Source organism: Tiliqua scincoides, chromosome 2 (assembly GCF_035046505.1).
Source record: "Tiliqua scincoides isolate rTilSci1 chromosome 2, rTilSci1.hap2, whole genome shotgun sequence".
NCBI lineage: Eukaryota > Metazoa > Chordata > Lepidosauria > Squamata > Scincidae > Tiliqua > Tiliqua scincoides.
The window spans coordinates 221,343,950-221,369,691 of NC_089822.1; the positions used below are offsets into that span (position 1 = coordinate 221,343,950).

The 25,742-nt window shown below is 46.0% G+C and overlaps 1 protein-coding gene across 1 annotated transcript in view; it reads left to right on the plus strand.

Annotated features, from left to right (window-relative positions):
• COL7A1 (collagen type VII alpha 1 chain) overlaps window positions 1-25,742 on the plus strand; it is a 133,697-nt gene that overhangs the window by 67,554 nt on the left and 40,401 nt on the right. The window contains exons 45-75 of the mRNA XM_066612976.1: window positions 719-745; window positions 1,362-1,423; window positions 1,662-1,737; window positions 3,290-3,325; window positions 4,555-4,635; window positions 5,234-5,269; window positions 5,378-5,422; window positions 5,961-6,032; window positions 6,118-6,162; window positions 6,664-6,690; window positions 6,800-6,841; window positions 7,058-7,138; window positions 7,701-7,736; window positions 8,066-8,101; window positions 9,287-9,367; window positions 11,047-11,082; window positions 11,447-11,518; window positions 12,063-12,107; window positions 12,307-12,342; window positions 12,658-12,693; window positions 13,543-13,647; window positions 14,220-14,255; window positions 14,672-14,707; window positions 17,082-17,129; window positions 17,926-17,961; window positions 19,939-20,070; window positions 20,662-20,871; window positions 21,329-21,364; window positions 22,501-22,545; window positions 23,782-23,853; window positions 24,504-24,548. Coding sequence (XP_066469073.1) covers window positions 719-745; window positions 1,362-1,423; window positions 1,662-1,737; window positions 3,290-3,325; window positions 4,555-4,635; window positions 5,234-5,269; window positions 5,378-5,422; window positions 5,961-6,032; window positions 6,118-6,162; window positions 6,664-6,690; window positions 6,800-6,841; window positions 7,058-7,138; window positions 7,701-7,736; window positions 8,066-8,101; window positions 9,287-9,367; window positions 11,047-11,082; window positions 11,447-11,518; window positions 12,063-12,107; window positions 12,307-12,342; window positions 12,658-12,693; window positions 13,543-13,647; window positions 14,220-14,255; window positions 14,672-14,707; window positions 17,082-17,129; window positions 17,926-17,961; window positions 19,939-20,070; window positions 20,662-20,871; window positions 21,329-21,364; window positions 22,501-22,545; window positions 23,782-23,853; window positions 24,504-24,548 — 1,809 coding nt within the window. The remainder of the gene's footprint in view (window positions 1-718; window positions 746-1,361; window positions 1,424-1,661; window positions 1,738-3,289; window positions 3,326-4,554; window positions 4,636-5,233; window positions 5,270-5,377; window positions 5,423-5,960; window positions 6,033-6,117; window positions 6,163-6,663; window positions 6,691-6,799; window positions 6,842-7,057; window positions 7,139-7,700; window positions 7,737-8,065; window positions 8,102-9,286; window positions 9,368-11,046; window positions 11,083-11,446; window positions 11,519-12,062; window positions 12,108-12,306; window positions 12,343-12,657; window positions 12,694-13,542; window positions 13,648-14,219; window positions 14,256-14,671; window positions 14,708-17,081; window positions 17,130-17,925; window positions 17,962-19,938; window positions 20,071-20,661; window positions 20,872-21,328; window positions 21,365-22,500; window positions 22,546-23,781; window positions 23,854-24,503; window positions 24,549-25,742) is intronic.

The window sequence follows — 25,742 nt, forward strand, 5'->3', positions numbered from 1 at the left end:
GCAGGAGATTTCATGAGAGCTTAGTGTAAGTTTCTTTTCCTGGGTCTTCAGCGACTTGGCACCAGCACTCTTCCTCTCTGTGTCAAGTGTCTGTGCAGGGAGGAAGCTATGAAATTTGCTTTCAACTTTGGTAACTTTTCCCCATCACAAAGTGTATTTACAACTAATGAAGATCACATATGTGCAATTGTCATTTTCTTTTTGACCACGCATATATACAGGGGCACCATTCCCCTGGAGGCGAGGGGAGGTAAGAAGTTTCACAGATAATCTGTGCCTTCCCCATCCCCTCTCCTAGGTGGCGCTGCTTTTGTCTCATGTTGTCCCTGCTGGTACACTGCTCCAGACTTACAGATCTGGCCTACAGACCCCTGAAAAACTAGTCTGATCTTAACCAGTCCCCAAATCTAGCAAAGTTAAAAGCAGCACCTCTTACCTGTTTTTGACTTAGTTGGAATGGAGCTGTTTCCATATAAAAATTATACATACTGGGACTGTGTTAAATTCTAGTCTTTTAGGCTCCTTCCATTCTTTGTAATTAACTCCTAAGAATGGGATGTTCCTAGAGAGATGGGGAAATTGACATTGCGATGTTTGCCCTGGTGTTGTTGAGCTGATTAGGTCGCTGATAGGGCTCCATCACAATGAACTCTTTCTAGGGGGGCTGAGTCATCTTTATGAGTTGTCTGAACCCTCCTTTTGTCACTTCCTTCTGCAGGGAGAGGCTGGTGAACCTGGAAAGCCTGTAAGTATCCCTTCATTGAAAATATGGTATAGCATAAACGTGGCCCGGTATATTTTTTCCTGGGAAAAATCACTGTGAGGAAACTCTTTCAAGCCTATCCTGGTTCCTTCTTTTCTGATGATTTCCTTCCTAAGATGGAAAGAGTGATAGATATAGTATTCTGTCCTTCCAAGGCAATTTCATTTACCCAAACCCACACAATCATACATGTTCCACATCAGTCATGTAACCAACAATCCAATCTGCTACTGAGTTCTGTGAGGCTTTCTCTAGGTAAATGTGGATCAGATTGCAGCTTAAGGCATACCAATGAGTTCCATGTGCAGGAATATACATCCAGCACTCCTTCAGTCTCCTAGGAAGGGTGCATTGATTGTTGCATGAATGAAGAACTGGCAAAAGTCGTCTACCCTTCCCCACCACTGCTATTTCACACATATGGTGGATAGATGTAAAAAATAATCCATTTGTCTTAAACAGGAGAGATCCTGATCTCACTTAGCTGCTTCCCTGCAGCCTGTAATCATGGGTAGGAAGTGCTCTTTGATGGGGTGGCATAATCAGAATATGGCCTGAAAAGGCCTCATCAACTTCTTTCCTTGTTTGTCTCTTCTAGGCTTCCAGTGTCTCAGGACTCAAAGGAGACAAGGTAACCTATATGGCCCTGGATAAGGATATGTAGGCTAGGCAGTCTGACATAAAAACCTTTGTACTCTATACAGTTGGGAGGGAACATTTACCTTAAAGAAACAATAGGCCCATCCTGGCTTTCTTTTTTCCTGGTGGAGTCATTCCTGGATTTTAATAACCTATTAGGAAGCAGCAACTCTCACCCTTCAATAATGGTACAAGAAGCGCAAGTGTTGGCATGTCACTGTGGAGCAGTGATGCTTTGATGCTGTCTTCTCCTTTCTAGGGGGAGCGAGGCCCTGCTGGACCAGAGGGGCCATCTGGACCCAGAGGAGATCCTGGGAACAAAGGGGAGCATGTGGGTATCCTTTGTGCTCAAGATGCATGAAAAGATGTCTCGGCACATGATGGCTATAATGGTGCATAGAACTTTGAGGGGCAAGCGGTCTGGGTTTCAATCCAAACAGAGATGCTCAAATCTTCAGATTTTGTCCGAATTGGCTCCAGCTTTTAGTCACAAGAACAACAACTTTATCTGGCCACCTGCCAGGACAGCAAATTCCAAGATTTTGCCTAAGAGAGACGTTGAATCTGCCCTTTGATGTGGTGAGAGGAAACAGAGCAGGTCAGGATGGAAGTCTTTATTTGGCAGAGTGGAGATCACAGAACTCTTCCAACTGCAGCCGACCCTAGAAGTGAGGAGGGGTTTCTTCCACCTCAGTTCCAGAAAGCAGTGGCATAGCTAGCCTAAGGCAGGGGAGTGCATTGCTCCCCTCCCCTCGGTAGGGTTTTCCTCCATCTTCATTAAGGGAGGTGACAGCACTCACCAGAGGCACCTTCTGTCTCCACCCCTCTCCATCACTGCTTTCTTCTCCCCCTTTCCTCTTGCTTTGTCACTCCCTCTCATACACCCTGCCCTTGCACTTCTCTCTCTCAGCTCACCGTCTTGCTGTCTTTCTACTCCCCATCGGTCTCTCTCCCTTTCCCCCTGTTACCCTTGCTTGTTCTGCTCTTTTCTCCTCCTCCTCATCTCTGTCAGCCCCACTGTACCTGCTCCCTTCCCTTTTGTGACTCTCATCCAGCCAACTCTGCCACCCCAATCAGAGAATATCAGACAGGCTGTGTTGCCAGCCTGCTTTTACCATACCTCACTTTTCAGCAACGACATCGTTGCTGGAAGAGATATCCAGAAGCCATGCCCCACCTCATTCATTCACAGCACTCTTATCAGGCCATGGCTCACAGGCTGTTCTTAAAGATTGTGTGACATTGGTGGGGGTATGCGGTGGGATGCTCCATATCCCCGAAAGAATTCTTATTCTGATTTTCTTCATAGGGACCTCCTGGATTGGGTCTCCCTGGCCCACCTGGTACAAAGGGAGAACAAGGTGATAGGGTGAGTCCTATCCTCATTACTCATGTCTACAACTAGACAACCAGCTGGGTATCCTGAGGTTTCTATTTGTCTCCTTATCTCTAAATGAACTGCTCAGTCTATGTGCTCAGTAGACCACTCATTTAGCCTGGGAATTATTTGACCAATGACTTGGCATGTGCTCAGTACCCTGGCTCCCAGTACCAGTTGGTGTAACAAGAACAGGTTCAAGTCTTGGAGGTATTTGCACGAAGTGTAGGTAAGAGCCATGACTGTGCTGTCAGCTCAGTATCCAATGGAGATCTAGGGCTGGGGCTACTTAGTTTCCATTGAGTTGTATTTTTTTTTTTCCTGGCCTAAAGAAGACATCTCAGAGTAAATCTAAAGCAGCTTCTTTTCTGTAGATTCCTCTGACCTGCCTTCTCCTCTTTGCCCCATTCCTTCTCCAGTGGGGCAATTTAGCCCCTCATATGGTCTTTGCTTTTCCTGAATGACATAGAACTATATTAATTATCTCTTTCTTTCGTCCTTATTACCAGGGGATTGTTGGCCTGACTGGCAAAACTGGTGCAAAGGTAACTACTGCGCATTGCTTGAAGGGTTCAGTAGGATGATGATAAGGCTCTGGACTCACAGCCCAATCCTACCTAAATCCCAGCACAGCAATGTGGCAGCACTGGCACAGCTTCTGCTGCATCCCGTGGGAGATTTCCAGCTGCTGGAGATCTCCTCAGGGCAAGGGAATAATCCTGTCCTGGGGTAATCTCCAGCAACCACAATGAATCAACTCAAACCTACACCAGCTCAATCACTGGTGCAAATCTGCTTTGATTGATGCAGGTGAATTGGGCTGCCACCGAACCCACTGATATGCTCACCACCTCGTTCCGCCCACCTCCCTGCTCATTCAACCCCCTTCCCACCCTCCAGCTCCTTGCACAGGCTTACCTCTGCCGGGGGCCTCCATTGATCCACTGGCACGTATGGGAAGACTCCAGCTGGCACGCAGGCTGTTGTGCTTTCCACCTGTGCTTCCTTTACTAAGTGGGTGAGGCTTTCGTGAGTGTGTGTTGTGGTGGTAAGTGTGTAGAGGAACTGTGATTTGGCTTTTTTTTCTGCACAAGTTTCAAGAAGTGCAGATTGCTTATCATATACTCTAGATTGAATATATCACTCTGGTTCAGCCCCACTGAACCAGATCCAGGTCCAGTCTCAAACTGGAACGTCTCAGACTTTTGTCATTAGATGGAAGATCTTTCTGATTGCATATATGCCCACCAGAAGAGTTAAATGTTGTATTTATTGGGTTTTCCCACATTTCATCCTCTCAGTAACCTTATGAAACAGACCCATCTAAGAGACACAGCCCAATCCTATCCAACTCTCTAGCATGAATGCAGCCATGCCAATGGGGCACATGCTGCATCCTGCAGTGGGGGAGGGGGTCAGTCATGGAGGCCTCCTCAAGATAAAGGAACATTTGTTCTATTATCTCGGGGCTATAGTGCAGCTGCATCAGTGCTGGCAAGTTTGATAGGATTGGGCTAACAGAGATTGGCCCATGGTCACCCAGTGAGCTTCATGGCAGAGCAGGCTTTGAACCCAGGTCCTGTTGGCATCTAGCATTCTGTCTGCTACAACAGACAAGCTCTCAGAAGTACGTCTCCTGCTATGACATGGGTGGGGAGAGACGCTCCTTCTAGACACACCTTCCATGTTTGTGGCCTTCAGTTTTGGCCTGCTCCAGGATCCTGCTGAATTTTGGCCTGATATCATGTTCTTTCCCTTGGGCTATGTTATTCAGGGTGACCCAGGAGAGTCAGGAGAAACCGGAGAACCAGGAAGACCAGGACCTGCTGGACCAACTGGTTTGCGAGGGAAAGAGGTAATTATAGGCCTCCCTTCTTGTTGTAGACACCGTGAGCTATCTCAGCTGGTTACATGGGCCATCTTGTTGGTGACAGAATGTTTACTGGTCAGTGGGGGGGGGGGGAAGCATGTTTGGAAATAAAGCGATTCCAGTCACCACTTTCAGTAATGCTAACCATGCTGCATAGGCATGATTTCCATGCAGGTTTTGTGTAGGAACATGCATTCCAGAACAATCAAGATGTTGCCTTCCTCTGTGACAGCAGAGAGGGTCCAATCCAAAAGAAGTTTCCTCAGGGGGAGGATTGTCCTAGCCTCCCATACTGGTGTTCTGCCTAACATGCAGAGTGGTCAAATTCTGAGGAGCTCCAGAAAGATCCAACACAAGCTTCTCTGTCCCTTCCCCAAGCCTGAGCAGGACCCAGTGGACTTCACAGGGGGAAAATAGGGGAAGCCTCAGCAGGATTCACTTTGAGATTCTGATCTGCTGCCTTAAAATACACAGGGTAATAGTGTGAATGTATTCAAATAGGATTTGGGGGATGGCAGCTTAAAATCGGTGGAATTGTGTTGGAATGGGAATGATTCCTCCCCTGTGGATTCTTTGCTTCTAGGGAGAAAGAGGAGACAAAGGAGAGGAAGGTACTCCAGTAAGTGACAGTCTCTCAGTCTGCCCTCACCATCCACCACTGCCCATTGAGATGCTCTTGCTTTTTCCTTTACTTGGCTGTCTCTGATTGTTCTTTTTCTGACCCTAGGGCGAGCCTGGGCCACCTGGCAAAACTGGAGAGAGGGGTCTACGGGTGAGTAGGGTGGGAGCACCACCCAAATAAGATGTGTGGATGGGAACAGGAACAGGGAATAGGTGTGAGGAGTATGTATGGCGTGCTTAGTAAATATTGACTGTTGCTATCCCCTCATGTAAAACTCTTTGAAGCAGGGCTTTGAAGCTGCAGAAGAACCATTGTGGTTTTTCCTCCCTTCACTTCTCTTGTCTAGGCCCAGCCTTGAATGGCTGAGATATTAGCACCAGTCATGCTGATTAGGCCCCACCCCCTGGGAGCAGCACCAAACTTAAAAACTTGCATTCTGTTCGTGGACAGATCTGGAGAACTCAGCTTCTCTTTTACTAACAGCCTTGCATTCCCATCTCTGTAGTCCTTAAGGCAATATTGCCCCTCTTTGTTGGATAATAAACAATAATAATAATAATAATAATAGAAGTCTCCTTCTCCATCCATCCCCATCCCTGCTTGGCCAGCTCCATGAGCCTAAGATTCCAACCTTGTCCATGTGGAATTGGATATCTGAGAGCAGCATCTTTTTCTGTTTCTGTCACAGGGCTTGCCAGGAATCCGAGGACTCCCTGGTGAGAAGGGAGACCAGGGTGACCCTGGTGAAGATGGGCGAAATGTAAGAACACATATTCACCTCAAACTCTGCTGCAGCATCCAGCTACCTGACTGTGCCTTTACCATGTGGCTTCTTTTCTTTGCAGGGTAGCCCTGGAGCACCAGGGGCCAAGGGCAACCAAGGAGATCCCGTGAGTAGCAATGCCATCTCCTCCAACTTGCTTGTTTCATAGTTTGCCTATACCCCAGGCTCTTAACCTGTGTGGGTCCTTGCTCCCTTCTGTGCCCATTGTGGCTCTCTCTACCATCTGTTGCATTTACGTTCCAGAGGCTCTTGGCCTCTGCCTCACTTCTCCTCATAATAAGGCCACATCTGGTGGGAAGGCAGTAAATATTCTTTGTGCTGATGCTGGATTTCCCATCCAGTCTTAAGTGAAGGCTGACCTAGCTGATCATCTCTAAACCCCACCACCTTCTTTAACATCCTTCTATCAGTCCCAGGTCCAGTGCTGCAAACCTGGAACCCTTGTCTTGCCTGGTAGAGATGTTTGTATGCTTTTATTCAGTGTGCATCAGTGACTCTCTTTCCTACTAACAGATACATAGTGTTTCACTTTGTTCTTGCTTGAGACACATCCCAGGCAATGCTAAATCAGGTGGTATTTAATCTTTACTTCTTTTCCTTCTTTCAGGGACCACCTGGACCCCCAGGCCCTACAGTAAGTTTTACATTTTTCTTCCCAACCTTAGAATTACTTCTATGTCTCCTGACACTGCAAGTGTCTGATTAACCTCTCATTTCCCCACCCCACATTTTCTATTTTGCAGGTCACTGCAGGAGGTGGTGTAGGAGGACAAAAAGGCGAGAAGGTAAACACGCCACAGGATTTCAGCATTCATCTGAAGGGAACTATTGGAAGATTGAAGTCCCTGAACTTGGAAGGCACAACCCTGCTCCCTAGAAAGAGATGTTAAGAGAAATCATTTGCTCTGTGCACAAATAGTGCTGTTTTGTATGTCGGTTTGTGGGAAATGTGGCTTTGATATTTTGTTTTCAAACCAGCTTCATGACTGTTTTCCTTCCAGGGGGATCCAGGGGACCCTGGAGAAGATGGAATGAAAGGTGTGAAAGGAGAGGTTGGGTTACCCGGCCTGCCTGGAGAAAGGGTACGTACTTATTGGAGTATATTTACGAGGTCCAAGAATGGGGTCACGCCAAGCTAAGCCTGCTGCAGTACAGAGTAGGGCACAGTCAAAATTGAAGAAGAGCGAGTTTTGGATGCGGTAAACAGAGAAAAGTGTTTTGAGGCTCCAGTTGTTTTAACTCATGTCATTTTTATTAATGGTTTCCTCTGAGTATTGCTAGGGGTAATCTATGGGTAGGAAGGTAGCCAAGCAACAAGTAATATTTATCACAGTGATGCTGTGGAATAGATAACCTATAGCACTGATGAATGTTTTTAGGGGAAGCTGCCTTACTCTAGTGAATAGTGGGTAGGAGAAGAGTTTTGTCATGGTGAAAGATGGGACTGGATGGAGGATGGCCCTTCAGAGAGAGAAATGACCATGAGATGCTTTTTTTTTTCCTTCTTTGTGCAAGCCACAGCAAAACAGTGGGGGGGATCAGCTGGCCTAAGCAAGGGTAGATGAATGCCTGACTTGGAAATAGGAATCATCTTCCACTACATCTCTCACTCCTTTTTCAGAGACTTGTTTCTTTCCCTTTCAGGGAATTGAAGGCAACAGAGGTCTCCCTGGAGTTCGTGTAAGTCATTTGCTATCTGCTTCCTTCACCATTGATTCTGGGAGAACTTTGTGCCCAGCCCTGTTTAGTTATTTTCAAATCAGAGGCCAGAGCAATCTTGGGTCAGCCAGATCAGGCACTGGCCCAGGGCCTACTCCGTCAGAAGGCCTAACTTGCTGGGTCATTCCCTGACCCTCAGTACCAATGAAAGTGGTGGTGGTGCCCCATGTACCATCAGAGGCAGGTGGGGGGATGCCATTAGGGGGCTCAGTGCAGGGCTTTGCCCCAGAATTCCCATCAACCTGGCACAAGTAATGATCAGGTGTGAACTCCTCTGTTTGACTTTGCAGGGTGACCCCGGAGACCGAGGCCCTGGGGGAGAGAAGGTAAAAACTCTGACTTGTGTCATATGTCAGAAAAGGTTGTAGAAAGAAGGGCAATGCTGTAGTGAGTCCCATGGAAACCCACTGAATGTAGCCACAGGGTTGTGTCAGTTGCAGGCCTCCAATTATATTCTATGGGGCAAATACCCCAGGTGCAAGGCTGTAGAACCCTGCGGAAGCCTCTCTGAGGCTCCTGACAGGGTCAGAAACTGTGCTTCCGGTTTCCCAGAAGTACAGTTTATAGCGTCGGGGAACTTCAGAGTAGCTTCCCCGAGACAGCCTTGGATTGTGCGAGGCTCCATGAACCTTAGGCGAGTGGGGAGGGCAGATTTGTGGGGGGGGGGCAGCGACAGCCCACAGGGGGTGCCATCGTGGACTGTTGTCCCAGGGCGCAGGGCTGGGGAGGTCCGCCACTGGTTGTGCATCAGTTCCCATGTAAGGGCATGCTTAAGAACCCCTGTAAGGGCGAAATTTGTTACCTGATGCAGGATTTAGTATCCCAGGGAACCTTGGCTTTCTATTTTTTTTTTTTTAAAGCAAGCTTTTTAGCCATCATTACTGTGGATAAAAGTGGGTGCTACAAGATTTGACAGGTAGCCTGAGCCCATGATCCACAGAAAGTATTATTTAACTCTTTGGATGAAAGGATTCCAGGAAGCATTCCAAGAAACAGAAGAAGCATGAACTGCAATTGGCTCTTCTTTAGAATGTTACTCCAGAAGCAAACATATAAAAATGATTGTCAATGAGGATTTAACACTTTTTTGCCTGACCCATATTTGGTCCCTGTTGCTTATATGCAACATTGGGTTGAAATGGCTTAGTGATGTGTAACTTATTATTAAACTTATGCCTTGCTACTGAATTATAGCTCTTAGCTTTCAGCTCTCAATGGTGTCAGGTTCAAAACTGGAACTGGGGAGTATTGCAACATCACTTAGCGTCCCATGTATATTAGCATTGAAATAGACAGTGTGGGGTATTATGGGATTCATGACCATCTGTTGATGTTTTGTGGAATGTTGATTTGTCAAGGGAAGGACTGAGTGGTGATTTTCACTATCCTGGATCTTGCACTCTGCCATCTGCTTTTCCAGTGTTCACCCACATGCCCCCAGATGCTCAAATGATTGAGGTGGGGCAGGCTTCCAGTGTAAAGCATTCATTTGCTTTCTGCTTTCCTTTCAGGGTGACCGAGGCCCTCCAGGACTGGATGGCCGAAATGGGTTAGATGGAAAACCTGGGCAAACTGGGCCTGCAGGTCAAAGGGTAAGTAAGATATTTGGTGCAAGAGACAGTATAAAGGTAAAGCCATTATGGCACATTGGTGGCCATTTAACCCTCACACACTTAGCTCTCTGGAATTCTCAGCTGCTCCTTCTGTTGCCAGCAGGATTCTTCTGTCCTTCATTATCCCCAGATATTCATGAGCATCCCCAGCAAATATGCCCAGATGCCTGAAAGTTGCTTTCATTGTTGCTGCAGCAATAGTGTTGTGATATCTGTGGCAGGGAGCATCATCAACGTCCCAGCTGCAAGGATCTGTCATTCATCTCAGGGGCAGGAGGGAGGGCACTGGACACAGGACCGGTGGAGAGTAGCCCTGAAAACTGGGTTGCATTGCCTCAGGATACAGGACAGGGTTAAAGAGCCACCCTTATCCTGTCCAGACTACATTGCCTCCTTGGACTCCATGGCCAGGTCTCCTTGGACTTGATGGCCCAAGGAGAGGCCAGCAGAGATACACCATCCCAGCCTCAGCTGACCTCATCCCTGGCCAGTGGCAGGGCTTTTGAATCCCTGTGCTTTCCACCAATGCTCAACTAGCCCCTCTCTACCCTACCTACCCCTGCAATGCCCCGATACAGCATCCTGGTTGCTGCAGCAAAAGAGGACATGGAAGTCCTGCTGCCTGACCCAGAGCAGTTCCCATCACCTGCCTGGCTGTGCTGTTGGACTAGGCATTCTTCAGCATGGGGCAGGACCAGGAAGGATGTCCTTTGCAGTACTGGGCAGTTCCATCCTTAGTCAAATGCTGTCCTTTGCAATGTGCCACCTGCAGTCACCTCATTTAAGATGATCTTTTGCCTTCCCACTGTAACTTGTGTAGACCTTTAGTCCTTTCATTTTGCCTAGGCAAACCTTACTGTGTAATATTTATGCCAGTTTTATGGGCATCAGTGAGACTAGCACTGTATTCCTAACAGTACAATTATATGTCAATGTGCTGACACCACTAGTATGTCCGCCGTATCCTAAGACCCCCCTGGTGTAGCCTGTATCCTCGGGGTCTTTTGGGGGGGGAGTGTTTTCCTTCCCCGGAGTTTCCTATGGCTTTGAAAATCCCTGTGCCAGCTCTATCATCAGTGTCGTGTTTTGCTGACATTTGAGGCATGTCCATAATCTGAATGAGATTTAGGATATGCCATATGTCCTCTTTGTTTCTTTCAAGACCCTTCCATATCTCCACTCATATCTCCATTTGGAGACTTCCAGTGGCAATATTTATACCAGCACTGGAGGTACATTGGTGCAGAATTGCACTGTGATTGGCAGCACATCCATCTGCAGAACTGGAGCTACGATGGCGGGACTTTAGTTGCACTGGTGTAGCTGTCATTGAGCCAGTTTCCAATGGCATACACCATATCCTGTGATGCTCAGATTGGCATTTCTGAAGTACAGGATTGCATCCTAAATCTTGTTATAAGATTCTGCACTTATCCGCTTGGAACTTTCTGACTCTTGATCCAAATCTCCTGCATTATATTCCATCATGTTGTATAAAGTGCCTATGGGAATAATATTGCTGTGCTGTCATGACAATTTGTGATTTGGATCTCATGGAAATCTTACGGGGAACTGCAGTTGTAAGGGAAATGAAAAAGGCATGGGACACAATAGTTTCTATTTCCTGATCATGTCCACATTTTCTTCTCTCTTCCTAGGGTGATCAAGGGAAGCAAGGTGAACCTGGCCGAGATGTAAGTATATGAACCTTACATCAGGTCGCGTGAATTTGGGCTTCAAACACATGCACTTCCTCCTGCAAGCCACTATCATCAGTGAGGAGCTAATTTGAAGCCAATATCTTGGAAGAGTACTGCTCCATCCATCATTGTTTCTCTGTCTCCTTAACCTGCTGGAGCATGGTTGTTGAACCCCTCCCCCCACTTGCTAGTACTCTGAAGCACAAGTAAACTTTGGGGATCCAAGGGTTTTGGCTGGCTGCTGAAACCCTTGAGTGTGTTCATTCCTCTTTGTCCATTCCTCAGAGAGAGGTGTCTCTCTTCTTCTGTAAAGACCAGCTGAGGTCTGCTTCTTACCAGCGTTCTTTTTTTTTCCCAGGGCCTGCCAGGCCTACGTGGTGAGCAGGGTCCTCCTGGAGGAGTTGGCCCCCCAGGACCTCCAGGGTTGCTTGTGAGTAAAGTGGTTGAAGATGCAAGATGGCTGTTGCATCCATTGCCAATATCTCCAGTTGCTCCTGCTCTGTCTCACCCTGCAGATTCATTTTACACACATTGCTAATAGGAGCAGTGAGTTTGTAGGGAGATCTTGGAGAAATAGTCTGCCTTTTGTAGGAGAGATTATTATTGATGCATTTAAGGCAGGTCCTTGTGCTTTCTGCTGCAGAGATGCCAAAGAGGCAGGAGGTGAAAAGAGAGGTCACATGATAGAGTAATGGTGAAGCATAGGAGACCTGGAGCTGACATTGCTATGTATCCCATAAAGCTATCTGCAGAATGATCTGGTGCTAGGCTTTTTCTGTAGTTGTGTACAATAAACACATGTTCTGCATTGTAGTGCAGACTTAAGAGGTCAAAAGCACATCATTGCTCAGCTAATCTATCAATTTACTTGATTAGTCACTTTCTGCTTCCTGTGCTGGTGGGACTTCTGTGGGGTTTGTTGCCAGTCTTCTGTCCTGGAGGAGAATTACTAACTGCCTGTATTTCTGTTCTAGGGCAAGCCTGGTGATGATGGAAAACCTGGACTGAATGGGAAGAATGTGAGTGTTGGGCCTGAGCCCCCCACCCCTTCCTGGAGAAGTGAGGCCTTAGACCTGGCAGGGAAGGGACTGTATTGGGGAGGAAAGCATGGGCAACTAAATTATACTTATATTAACTCATAACACATTGAAGGATTGGGGCATATGCCTCTAAGTAGCAGCTGGAATATGAATGTCAATGCACCATTTTATTCTCCAGGGTGAAGATGGGACACCAGGAGAAGATGGGAGGAAGGTAAATTCTCTCAGTGGGTTTGACCAGGCTGCCATCAGTTAACCAGTCCTCTAGACTGCAAGGCCAGAATGAACATGAAGCAAGGTGTAGTGGTTGCTTCAGGCAATAGATTCCAGAAGGCATTGTCTTGCTTCCACCCTTCATCTTTGGGCGTCATTTGAGTGTAGTAAGACTATCACTTTGACATTTTGTTTTGGGTACAAAAAAAATGCTAAAGCTAGCATTTGCAGAAGGCTCTAGCAGATTGTATGCCTACTTAGTGGCTTCCCTACCACTGAACAAGCAAAATTTATCTTTTTTTTTTTTTTAAACCAGGGGGACAAAGGTGACAGTGGAGATGCTGGCAGAGATGTAAGTACCATTGCTCTAGATAAGTCTTGCTTGTAGGCTGCTGCCTCAAGCCTTTGGGGCCCTCAGGATTTTGGCAACTAGACATATTACTCCATCTCATATTTCCCCAGATATCAGTTTGTTTTTCCCTACTGATATGCCTCATAACTACAGAGCATGATGCGAGTCTGAGCTAGATTTCTGGCCAATAGCAGAAAATACAGGTATAACCTAATTATCCACAGATTTTTCACCTGTGGTTTTATCGCAATGAGAAGGGTCAGCTAAAGGGAAAAAAAATCATTTTAACAATAGCCTTGTTAATGTGGGAGGGGATAGCCGGTGGACCATCAATCATTCTCGCTCCAGGCGCTTAGCTTCACTCCGAGGCAAGTGACCCTTCCTTTCCCACTGAGCAGGTAAAAGAATGCTGCTAAGTGGAAGTGATTATCACTTCCTCCATTCTTTCCTAACGCTGCTGCTAGGAGTGAAGCCTTTCTAAATGCTCAGAGAGAGACTGATTCTGCCTGATGCATTACAAAGGTCAGCAAGGCTGTTTTTAAATCACTGAGCAAAAGGACATTGTTTTTTAAATGGATTTGCTTTACCACAATTTTTGCCATCCAGTGAGCTCTGGGAACCCTTTCGAATATTGCAGTTGGAGAGAGAATGTAGCCAGCTTGTCAGTAGTCATTATTTGCATGTACTGTGTATAAGAGTCCAGGATGTTATCTCCATTTAAAAAGGATCTCAGGCTAGGCTAGAACAGACGTTTGCTTGAGAAGCATATCCTGGGCATATTGCACAAAAGGCAGCTTCTTATATCTCATATCTTCTATCTAATTGCATTTGTTGTGTTTTTGTTGGCAGGGTCGGGAAGGTGCTAAAGGAGACCGAGGAACTACTGGGCCTCCAGGCCCTCCAGGGCCACCAGGTGTCCCTGGCATGCCTGGGCAAGTGGGGCCACCAGGCCAGGTAGGTAACGCCCCACAGAAATACAATACCTTACTTATTTGTAGCATTTATATACATCTTTTCCACCAAGGCAATCTTGTTACAAAAGCAACAAAAAGATAAAGCAATAAAACAGCTGGAGTTGTTATGAGCTGATGGTCTCAGCTTTCTAGACTCCTCCTTTTCCTGGGTTCCTCCTTAACATACATGACACTGTTTTTCTTATAATCTCAATGGAATTTAACAGAACCACTGGAGAAGTTAAGCGGATAACAGGAGCAGTGGTCTTGGATTTGAAAACCATGTTGCATCAATACAAAGCAACACTATGTTGCAAAGCTTTATAAAGCAGACACTGGAATCAGTGTTGGAAACGCATCCTGTGAGGGTTGCTTTAACCATTAACAGAATCTGAAGCCCTGTAATCTAATCTATATCATCTCTAATCTCTAGTTTAGCAGAGAAGATAGCTTAGATCTTGTCAGGAATGCACATAGTGATCCCTTACTCTGAGAGTCCTGGCACAGCTCACTTGATTAGGGATTAACATACTTCTCTGTCCTGACTTAATGACTGTATCTTGCTGTTTTCAGAGCATTCCTGGCCTCCCTGGACTTTCAGGACAAAAGGTAAGCAAAGTCTTCTGCTCCATTTGAGCACCAGATTTGATGCAGTAAGCAAGTCAGCTAAAGCAATGCAGCTCTCAGCTCTGCCTCTGTGGCAACTAAGCTCTCCCTGATGAAAGGGAGATGGTTGCCAGATCCCTAGAATGTGAAAGTTCAACCCTGAAAGGGATGACTCCAATGAATGGAATAGTATTCTCCTACTGCCACTTTTATCAGACAGGCTGGAGGTGGGTAGAAATTGATGAGGTGCCTGTGGCGGAGGCATAATATCACACACCATCTGAATATGCTCCTGCAAGCCATAGTCCACCTTGCATAGCTCCAGTGCCTGGGACACAAGATGCACTTCTTCTGGAGTCGGGGCTGAATTTTGTCCTGCAGTACTTATTCACTGACTATTCATGCTCATTCTCTTTCAGGGAGAAAGAGGGGAAACTGGATCTAAAGGAGAGCAAGTGAGTTCTGTCAGTGCCAAAAGGCACCCTGTGATACAGAATACACCCCACCCCAGGTCTTTGTTACCATTTATGGAAAGACCACTCATTGGACCACACTCAAGCTGGAATCCTCTACATAGGCCCCCCATAAATGCAGATCCTTTATCCGCAGATTCACTTCCCTGCAAATTGGGTCCATGGGGCTCTTCCCAAACGTGCTCCCCCCCCTTGCGCGATCCATCTGCGCCCCCTCTGGTTAACTGAAACCACGGATACCAGCAAGCCCCCACCCTCTGGAGGAAGGAGAACTGAGAAAGTTTGTATAGGCGTTCCCCAGTATCCATGGGGATTTCCGTTCTGGAACCCCACGGTTAACTGAAACCATGGGTACTGGTGAACACCCCTGCCCCTAGGGTCCTCTGAGCCCAACAGTTCAAACAGCTAGTTCCAGTTTCTCTGTGAAACTGGAAGCAACATTTTAAATGCCTTCTAAGCCATTAGAAATATCACTTCTGGTTTCATAGAGAAACCACAAGTAGTGTCCGTCCGTCCGTCCGTCCGTCTGTCCGTCCGTTCGTTCGTTACTGCTGGGCTCAGAGACCCTCCAGAGGCAAGGGTAGGGGGGGCATTTGCCAGTATCCACAGTTTCAGTTAACCACAGGGGGTTCCAGAATGGGGCATGCCTGTACACACTTTCCTGGAGTAAACCCCACTGAACGCAGTGGGACTTATTTCTGAGTAAACGAGCATAGAATTATGCCCTTAGTCTTGTGAGAACCCTATTTTGTTGTGGTCGCATGCAGTTTGTGAAGAGCCCACCAGTAGCAGTGATTTTTCTCTCCTCTTTCCATTCATAATATGGACATTTTCCCCTCCTCTTTCCATGCATAATATAATATAAAACTGTGATTATATATGCAGATCTCCAGAAGTCCTCGGGTTAGAATGGACTTCAGTGGAATCCAAAGCACACTGGAACTAGATTTTACTGAAATCCATTGGTAGATTCAGTGGGTTGCAGTTACAGGTCATGCCTTGTTATCCACTGGGGTTTTGTTCCGGAACCCTCAGTGGTTAAAAAAAATCAGTGGATACCACATCAGTGGAAAAATAGCTTTAAAGACTCACTTCCAGGTTTTTTGCTCCTCCATTGTTGCCCCAGAATGCATTGGTAGTATACTGCATTCAGCCAGGTGGGGTGGCTAGGTTCTAGATGGGGTGAATAATGAATCTAGAGCAGGGGTCTCCAAACTTTTTGGCCAGAGGGCTGCATCAGATATCTAGCGTGGTGTTGAGGGCCAGGAAAAAAATTTAAATATAAAATTTAAATAAATAAATTGGAGATGGAACTTAGATGAGTGAATGAATGAATGAATGGGTTCATTCATTTAATCTCTGGCCCTCAGAACACCCTCCAGGCGCAATCAGAGCACAGTTCTGGTCATGTTCAGTTGAGTGGGCCAGAGGTTATCAGGCGACGAGGTTGGCCGCTGGCCAGAAAGAGGCTTGCTGCGGGCCGCATCTGGCCCCCTGCCCGGGGTTTGGAGACCCCTGATCTAGAGCTGTGGTTCTCACACGTTTAGCGCCGGGACCCACTTTATATAATGAGAATCTGTCAGGACCCACTGGAAGTGATGTCATCAAGCAGTAAAATTTTTAACAATTCTAGGCTACAATTCTACCCACACTTACCCAGGTGTAAGTCCCATTTACTATTATTGTTAAAAGCATATACATAGTAGCCTGTTAAAAGTACAGGTCTGTAACATTTCCCCAAATGCGGTCACATTCAGCATCAAGTCTAATACATTAAAAATAAAATATTGAAATGAATGGGGACCCACCTGAAATTGGCTAGTGGGTCCTGATCCACAGTTGAGAAACACTGATCTAGAGGAATGAAATTATAATTATTTAACAGCACGAAGGTAGGAAATGGGATTTTGTTGCTTTTTTTCCTTGCTAAGAGCATTAAATGGTGGACCCCTGGTATCAGGGGTGAATCAAATCTGTGGTGCGACCTGTAATCCCTGGGCAGTGCTAGGCTATGCTGTGCATACCCATGTAGCAATACAGATCTGTGATGTCATTGACATGTGCAGTGCACTAGAAGCCTCTGTACAATGCAGTGGCCATTTTGGCTATTTCATCATGTAAGGCAAATACCCTGAAATTCATTGGATTCTGGCATCTAATCTAGAAATCTGTTGGAATTCAAACACAAAAATAATGGCCTGCCAAACCTGTTCTAGAGCAATACGAAACCACTTCTCCACCTCTGTATTAAAAATATAGTTGAACTAAACCTGGAAGTGAGGGTTCCACACATGTGCAGTATGTGGACATGCAGTGAGTCTTGTTCTGTGCTTGTTTTCTTTTCTCACTTGTTTAGGGGAGACCTGGGGATGCTGGGCTGCGAGGTGAGCCTGGGACAACACCGGTGAGTTATCAGGCACATTATTTCACCTGGAAGAGAAGGCAAGAGAAGGATTGTTTTGCCGGGTTCAGTTGGCTGTAGACCACTGCAGGATTTGTCTTCCCCTGGATCTGTGCATGACTTGTCTGCTTGAGTCATGGTAGCTATCTTGGGTCCTCAGGTGCAGATATCTGCTCTCTACAAGTGGCCCACCATAGTAAGATTGGTTAATGTGGGTGGAGGGTTCCTGCCTTTGGGCAGGTGATTAGACCAGGTACTCTTTCAGGTCTATGTGACATTTCTCTGCCTTGCACATAATTAGCATGTATTGGCATGTTTCTCCAGTTTGTTCTCCATTTGGAGACCAAACACACTTATGTAAAAATCCTTCTGTAATAGAAGATAGGGAGGTTAGATAGCAGCAGGCTGCCATGTTTGCTGTCCCCATCCTGGCTCTGCAGCACTAACTTCACCCGTTCAACTTTCTGTATGTCATGGAATTCCCTTCAGAGAACAATGAATATGTAGACATGGTGTCAGAAAAATCAATCAGGGATGGACTTGGCACAGTAAAGGACCTGCCCTACGTAAGGAAGACTGTGTTGCCCCATATGCATTGTGTGTTTCTGCTATGACTTCTTGGTGACCTCACTGTGCTCTATTGGGATGTCACAATAGGGCTGATCAGCACCTAATGGAAGCAGTAGAAACAGAGGTAGGAGGGTGGCAGTACCCTCCTGGAAGACACAGAGTAGACATTTTTATGTTTAATATTTATGTTTCATGTGTTGCTTATGGTTTTTCTCTTTGCATTGTCTAGAATATTGAACGTGCACTAGAAAGCCACGGTATCAAGGTATGAATTAGCAATCATTTCTAGCAGCCTATATTCAGGCTATGCTTGTGAGGAGCATCATTCATGGCTCCTATCTTTGCTAGTGAATAATGAGGCAGATGGAAGAAAATGTTTCCAGAAAATGTTTCAATTCAAAATTCTGGCATTAATCTTTAAAAGTGTTAACTTTTAAAGCCCATAATAACCTAAAAATAGGACACTTTACGGACCATCTTTTCCCTTATGAACCTATCCAACTCTCAAGAGGCTGGGCAGAGAGGGCAAGACCTTTCTGCTTGGCAGAGCAGAAGCTTGTAGGGCTCCATGGATCAGCTGGGTGGCTACCCATGTGATCCCACCCAGCAGCTAGGGTGGGCAGCTCTGGCAATTCTGCTGGATGGTTGGGAGGGAGCAACTGGCCCTGCCCACGGAGAGGCAGGAGTGAGGTGGCCAGTATTCATCTGTGTTAGGTCAGGTGGAGCAAAAGATAGGCAACACCTGGCTGAGAAGGGCTGGGCCTATACTCAGTTCACAAGAGGGACTTCTGGCTTGGCTCAGAGGGAGAGACAAACAAAGGAAGAAGGAGAAGCAGAGTCAGAATAGGAAGGAGAGAAAGTAGAGAGGAAAACTACAGAAGGGAACTGGATGGAGGGGCAGAGAAAGAAGATCTAGGAAAGGAGATGGAGGGAGCTGTGGGGAGAGTGAAGGAATGAAAAGACGCAGGAGAGAAAGAGAAATGCGCTGCCTGGGGCAGCTAGAAGGAGGCCTATACAGGAGCATGGGTGCAACAGCACATTGTTGGCTTTGGCTGCTGTATACCTGAGGGAGAGCCAGACAGCAAAACCCCAGGAAGCCAGACCCAAACTAGAGGGACTAGAACACAACAGGTACCCTGGGGCTTGTTGAGACTTGGGGGGGGGGAGTGCAGGTGCTCCTGCCCCTGCCCACCTACTGGATCTCAGTCAGTCCACTGGGGAGGCTATTTATGGAAGTCTGTTGGGGCCCCACTTCTCCTCCTTGGGCTCTTTTCCATTTTTTCCCACAGGCCTCACAGCAGAGGTGAGGAAGGGTTTTCAGCACCCTACTCCTCCACCTGAGGGCTTTTACCAGCATGGGTTTCTGGATCCTGCTTACAGGCTAGCCTTCAGACAGCCCTCTCTCATCCCTGGGTCCTGTCTTTATATTCCACTGGCTTTGGTTGGGTCTATCCCCCATTCCACCCACACAGCATGGTCACTTTCTGGATCCTAAACTTGCTGTCCTGGGAAGCTGGGAAGCTGCAGGCACTTGCCGTGCATTGCTACTCCTCATCCACCCCCTTGCTTACAGGTATGTTTGGTGGGCCGATGGCCCATACCTGCCCCACTGAGGTATTCCCAGGCTCTCTTGGCCTGCACCTGGTCCTGTGCCCGCTGGGCAGGCCTCCCCCTGGGTCAGATAAGTCCAATCTCAGGCAGGGCTTCAGGTGCCCCCAAAGACACTATCTTGGGCTGCAGTATAGGAGACCTACTTCCATTTGAGTTACCCCTAGCCAAAGTGTCCAGCTAGGAGGAGAGTTGAAGAGATCCCAAAGGGAAGGAAGAACCCACACGACTGACACCATAAATGGACACAATAAAAGGGGCCCCCCTAAAATCATGTCTAGTGTACTGGCTAGTATGTCACTTGGGGCAGCAAATCCCATGGAGGTAGAGCTCCCCCAGGAAGGGGGAGAAGATGAAATTGGCCTTGAATTTTTTGTTCAGACAAGGCACGTTCTGGATATACTATAATGAATTATATTATGCATATATAGGTTCCCAATATTTCTGACATTGTAGTTTAAGTGAACCTGTTATTTATAATCTGTTTTCCTGTATATAGGCACTTACCATAAGGGCTGGACAGATTTTTTCACCCTCTAGGAGTCTCAGAAGCTACTGGGTGGTTCTCTGTACTCTTCTGGACTGATAGTAGACATATTCTGCCTCTTCTTATTGCATTCGCCATCTCTCACAGATTGCCATACTTCGAGAGATCACTGGTTCCTATGATGGGAGTTCTGATCCATTCCTGCCAGTCCCAGGCCGCTTGAAAGGTGCAAAGGGTGACAAAGGGGATTCAGGTGGAAAAGGATCACCAGGCAAAGAAGTGAGTCTGAGGTGTAGTCCAAGGTCCTTTCTGATGGTCTAGGTTGGGAAAAGTTTTTCATGTATGATGAGGCATACAAATAAACTTCTAAAATCAGTATAATTAAGCTCACCTAGACATTGTCCTAACCCCTTCTCAGTGGATCTGCATTCGGATTTGGGCTGGGTAGAGAAAAACAAATTCCGATTAGAATTTGCATCATTCAGACTACATGTTGATTATGCAACAGTTTCTCAACAACAATGCAGGAAAAAAGATTGTTTGTACAATCTGTTTGTTTCAAAACAAAAAAACTGTTTGTACAACAAAACATTTAAATTCCAAGGTGAGATGTCAGTTTCATAGCTGGCTTTTAGGGTGAGAATCCAAAATTCAGCTTCCAGACACTGAGGATTAGCCAAGGAAAGTGGCTGTAGCCATTCTGCCCTGCTAGTCAATTCTCCTAGAGAAGGAGCCAAATTCCCAAAACAGTGTCATTACCAGACTTCATGGTGAGCAGCATTTGGCACATCGAATGGTTACATCTCTGTGTATGCGGTGTAGGGAAAGCTGGTCTGAAGCCACCCAGTGTTGTACTGTGTTTTTTTGCAGGGTCTTATAGGGTTTCCTGGAGAGAGAGGAGCAAAGGGAGATAAAGGTAGTGATGGTCCACCAGGCCCACAGGGTCCAGTAGGACGTGCCATTGGAGAGCGAGGACCAGAAGGGCCACCTGGCAAGCCTGGAGAGCCTGGAAAACCTGGAATTCCTGGGCTGCCAGGTCGGGCTGGAGAACTTGGGGAAGCTGGCAGGCCAGGAGAGAAGGTGAGTACAGTCAAAGGTAGGAAGGGAAATGGTGGCTGCTCATTGGGAAGGTACCAGATAAGTTCAGGAGGCTCTAAATAACCTTGGTCAAACCCTCCAGGGATGGCATTTTTTGATTCTGTCAAATTCTGGTGATCTTGGTATGATTGCAGGGAGGCACTTAATATGGGATTATTCTGGGGTAATATTCTGAACTTCTCACTTTATTTTAAACATTGCTGCCAAAGCTTTCGAAAAATGAAAGGCAGTTTAAAAAACTATAACACACTACTCAAGAAAACCAAAATAAAGCAAGGAGTCAACATTCACAATAAACTTAACCCACAGCAGCAATAAAACTGTACAGTGTTCAGATTATCTGGAAAGGTTGTGGAAATCAAAAAAGAGTAGTGTAACTTTACACTGCGGTGCTGGAGATGGAGGTTTACTCATCTATTTTTAAAACTTTTCATTTCAGGGTGATCGGGGTGAGAAGGGTGATCGAGGGGAGCAGGTGAGTCGTGCTATGCGATCATTAGCTAAGTGTTTAATGTGATTGTTACAGCTGTTGGTTATCATGCTGGGTTGTCAATCTTACTCTATCAGAGCACCTGTAACTCATCCTTGGGGGTGGACATACTCATACATTCATGATTTAGTGAGTGAAAGCTGGTATTCGCAAATAGTTATAAATCAGATACCCTGTTAGAGATCAGACTACATTTCCTTCCTGTCGTGTGAAGGGCAAGGTAGATACTTCATCAAATTCTATATATACCTTTCCAGTGATCCTCACTCCCTAAAACAATTAGAAATAGTGGAGCAGCTTCCTAGAGGTTAATCGGCACAGAAGGGTGGCAGAAGCATCTCAGAAGGTACTGGTGGCGTTGTCCTTATTATAACTGAGGTTAATGTTTCCTGACACTCTTATGATCCAGTCTCATCTGGGCCTTTCAGTAGCAGTTCTCATAATCTGCCGCCATAAGGCCCAGAATGATGGCGCAAAGGTTGCTCCATTGTTAATGTGGGCTGGGCATACTGGCACAAATGGCTGGAGGCTGCACGTGGGCACCACTGGCCTACAGAATCTTTCCTGTCCTCCTCTGGAGCAAGTAGTTTTCTGGAGCAAGTAGTTTTACAATGTGTTACTTTGGTGTATGTCACTTTGGTGACTTTTAGAAGTCACCAAAGTGACATACACCAAAGTAACACATTGTAAAACAACCCCCAATCTACAGATAAATGAAATTAGAGGATTCATAGCAATAAGCATTCAAAGCCACCAGCTCATTTTCAGTTTGGAGCCCTGTTGGGCTAGCTAAGTCACAATTTGGAAAAGAACATCAGCAAGCAGGAAAAGGTTTACATCTCCCTCTCTCCACTGCTTTCTACTCTAAATTCCCTTGTCCCGAAGTTGCTTTAAAAAAAAAAATACACAATAGCAGAGCTCTGTTACAAGCATTTTGAGTGTAAAGTGTACTAGTCCTCGATAGTACATACCTGTTTCTTCATATTCTTCATGAATTTCCTTGTATCTAGGAGTTACAGAAAGTATGTTGTCTTGCCTCACTTAAGATGAATAGGAATTAGGTCACCTCTCTAACAAATCAATAATATATTTGATCCTCATTCTATATTTTTTGTCTCCAGGGCAGAGATGGCTTACCAGGCCCAGCAGGACCACCAGGCCCCAGGGTGAGTTCAGCCCTAAACATTTCCTTTCTAAACCTATACAAAGTTGCTGAACTCACAGTAAGTTAGAACAGGTCATCTAGGAAAAAAAAACCCTCTCAGGATAGCACTGAACCCAGAGTTTATTTAAAATCAAACCCACAGTATTTTCTATAGTGCAAAGAGGTTTAACAATGTACTTAGGGTGCAATCCTATCCCCTTATGTCAGTGCTTTCCAGCACTGGCATAGGGGTGCCAATGGGACGCGTGCTGCATCCTGCAGTTGGGTGTCACTCACAGAGGCCTCCTCATAGCAAGGGAATGTTTGCTCCCTTACCTCAGAGCTGCATTGCCCTTATGTCAGTGCTGGAAAGCACTGACATAAGGGGTTAGGACTGCACCCAAAACTGTCCTTGAAATGAACTAGGCAGACCCAAAATGTATTTTGGAGTTCTAATAAATTCCAAAATAAAAGGGAATTAAATGAAATGGGGCTGGGATGGGCAGGCAGGTAGTAAAAGTACAAGCAGGCTGATGGAAATTGTCTGAGCTAGTCTGGAAAGTGCAAAGAATAGTGGATGCAGTAAACATTAGTGCCCGGACGATGGACCTGAAATGCTACTCAAAACTCTCAGCTTACATTACCCCCCCCCCCCCCCCGCACAAATGGTTAGACCTACAGAACTTTGCATACTAGTTGGAGTCACTTAGCAAGCAAAGCAAAAAAAAGTTCCTGGCTTAACGTACTTACATTGCTCAAAGAATCCCCAGTCCTTGTACCTGCTGGTGAGCAAGTGGTTGCTCCTTTCTGAGCTCCTAACAAATGGGTCACTCAGGCTACTAGCAAAGAACAACAAACACTTCCTGTGTGCTGAGAAATATATAACTTTGCTTTGTTGTTGACATCAAATTACCTGACTAGAGAAGTGGAACCTTCTTTGTCATTCCATCCCTTTGACCTAGATGGAAAGCTTTGGCTGCCCAATCACTAAACATATGCTTGTGGGGGGGGGGGGTAGCCATTCCCAGACAAGAAAAGAAGCCCACTACACAAACCCAGGTGTTCTCTCTCTAATAATGGAGTTTCACACAAAGGATAAAGGCTGCCTGCCAGATGATGACTCAGCAGCTTTCTAGGCTACGTAACCTGCCCATGAGCTTCGGGCATGTTAAAAATCTTGAAAAATACAGGAAAATGGGGGGGGGGGGTTTACAAGGCATTCATTACAAGTGGTTTAAATTTATTTCTGTCTTTCCAGATAGGCACATTGGAAGGGAACCTCTCAGGGTTACCAGGAGAACGTGGGCCTGCAGGACCCAAGGGAAGCAAGGTAAGTGTACAATCCCCTTTTCCTGCAGTCTTCCTTAATTTTTTTTTATATTCTACATGGTGGAAGTTGCTGGGAAAAGGCTGTTGGTTCAGCAGGAGAGCTCAGTAGAAATCACATTGGTCAAAGCAAGGACTATTGAATCTGAGATGCTAACCTTTGAGATTAACATTAAGTGATGCTGGAAGATGGCACCCTTGTTAGATTCGTTTATGAATTTTTAGAATTATATGCCACCTTCTTATCATTGCTTCTTTTTTCCATTTGAATGGACATTATAGCACACTCCTCAGGAGTTTTAGATATTTCAGTGCTACATCAAGTAGCTCTTTGATAATGGATAATACTGATGAGAAGTGGCATTTAATTCTCTGTTTTGCAAACTGGACAGCCCTTCAAACTGTAACAGGATCTGAGATTGGTTGAAACAAGCTGATTTATCAGCTTGGTTGAAACAAGCTGTGATTTATCTTGGGGGGGGGGCAAGGCAGCAGTATAGGGTTTATATGATGACATTAGCTGCTACATGGGCATTGCAGATCATGAGAAAATATGTTTTGGTAGTCGAAAATGAACTGACTAAAACCTTAGCCCATTCTGGTTCTTCAGGTCTGCAGCTAACAATTTCTTTTTCTTTTTTTCCGCTCATGCAGGGAGAGCCAGGAGAAGATGGCGAGAAAGGCTCTAGAGGCGATAAGGTCTGAGTGTAGTAAGTCTTCCATCCCTGCATCTCTCCAGCTGTCCCTGTGTCTGTTCTATGCCTCTGCTTGCAAGAGGGGAATCTCTTCTTTTCTGCAAGTCTTGCTTTTGATTCTTTTTCGCTTTTTCTTTTCATTGGCTTCATGAAGAACTCAGCAGCTCTGAGACATAGAGGGACTAGTTTATTTCCCCACCCAAACAGGGAACAGTAACAGATGGAAAAACTCAATTCTGTCCCCCACTATTGACAGTAATGAAGACGCACTGATGTAGCACTTGCTGCATCTCATGGTGAGGGTGACACAACCAAAAAGGGTTAGGATTTGGTGTGTACCTTTGCTGCCGAGATCCATCCCTTCCAGTCTAATCCTCACCTCCACTGCCAAATTATCAACACTTATGGAACCTCTTGGGGCCACTGGTGCACATGCTACGCCTCTGACCACTTGCAGCATTTGTCTAGAAGTGTGCAACAGTGTCCTGGCTTTCACATTGCTTCAAAGGGCATTTCGCTGCTGGACTGTAAGTTCCACCCCAGATAGGATTGGGCTGTAAGAGACGGAGAGCCGAATACATTCAAGCCACATTTCCACCACATCCACCACCATCTGTAGGGGAGCTGCAATTTCTTTCTTCCCTCAGAACTCAGCTATGTAACCTGACTTGCTTTATATCAGCCATTTTCAACACTGGTGTGCCACAAGTAGTCCACAGGTGTGCCACAGGAATTTGGGGGAAGGTCATTTATTAATAGAGCCAATGGGAGATGTGAGCCCCCACTGGCAGCATGGTGTGCCATGTCAATTGTCAAAAACCTGGTGGTGTGCCTTGACCATTTTAGTGCCTTGTCAGTGTGCCGTGAGATGAAAAAGGTTGAAAATCACTACTTTATGTCATGGGTTTTTTCCCCTCCCCTCCCCCCAATTTCAAAGGAGCTTCTTCTACTCCCACTTACTTGCTCCATTCCTCAGGATGGGTTCTGAGTTCAGAAGCTGGGGTTTTTAACTTCCTTTAAAATGGGGGTAAATTGAGGGTAGTGATGCAAGGGTTAGGGGGGAAAAAATAACGTTCAGAGAAAAAAATCTCTTCTTCCTTTTTTTTTCCCCAGTATGACAAAGGAAGATAGAAATTTTAGGGGGGAAATGTAAAACTTTTAATGGAAGAATTTATGTTACAATGCAGAGGAAACAGTA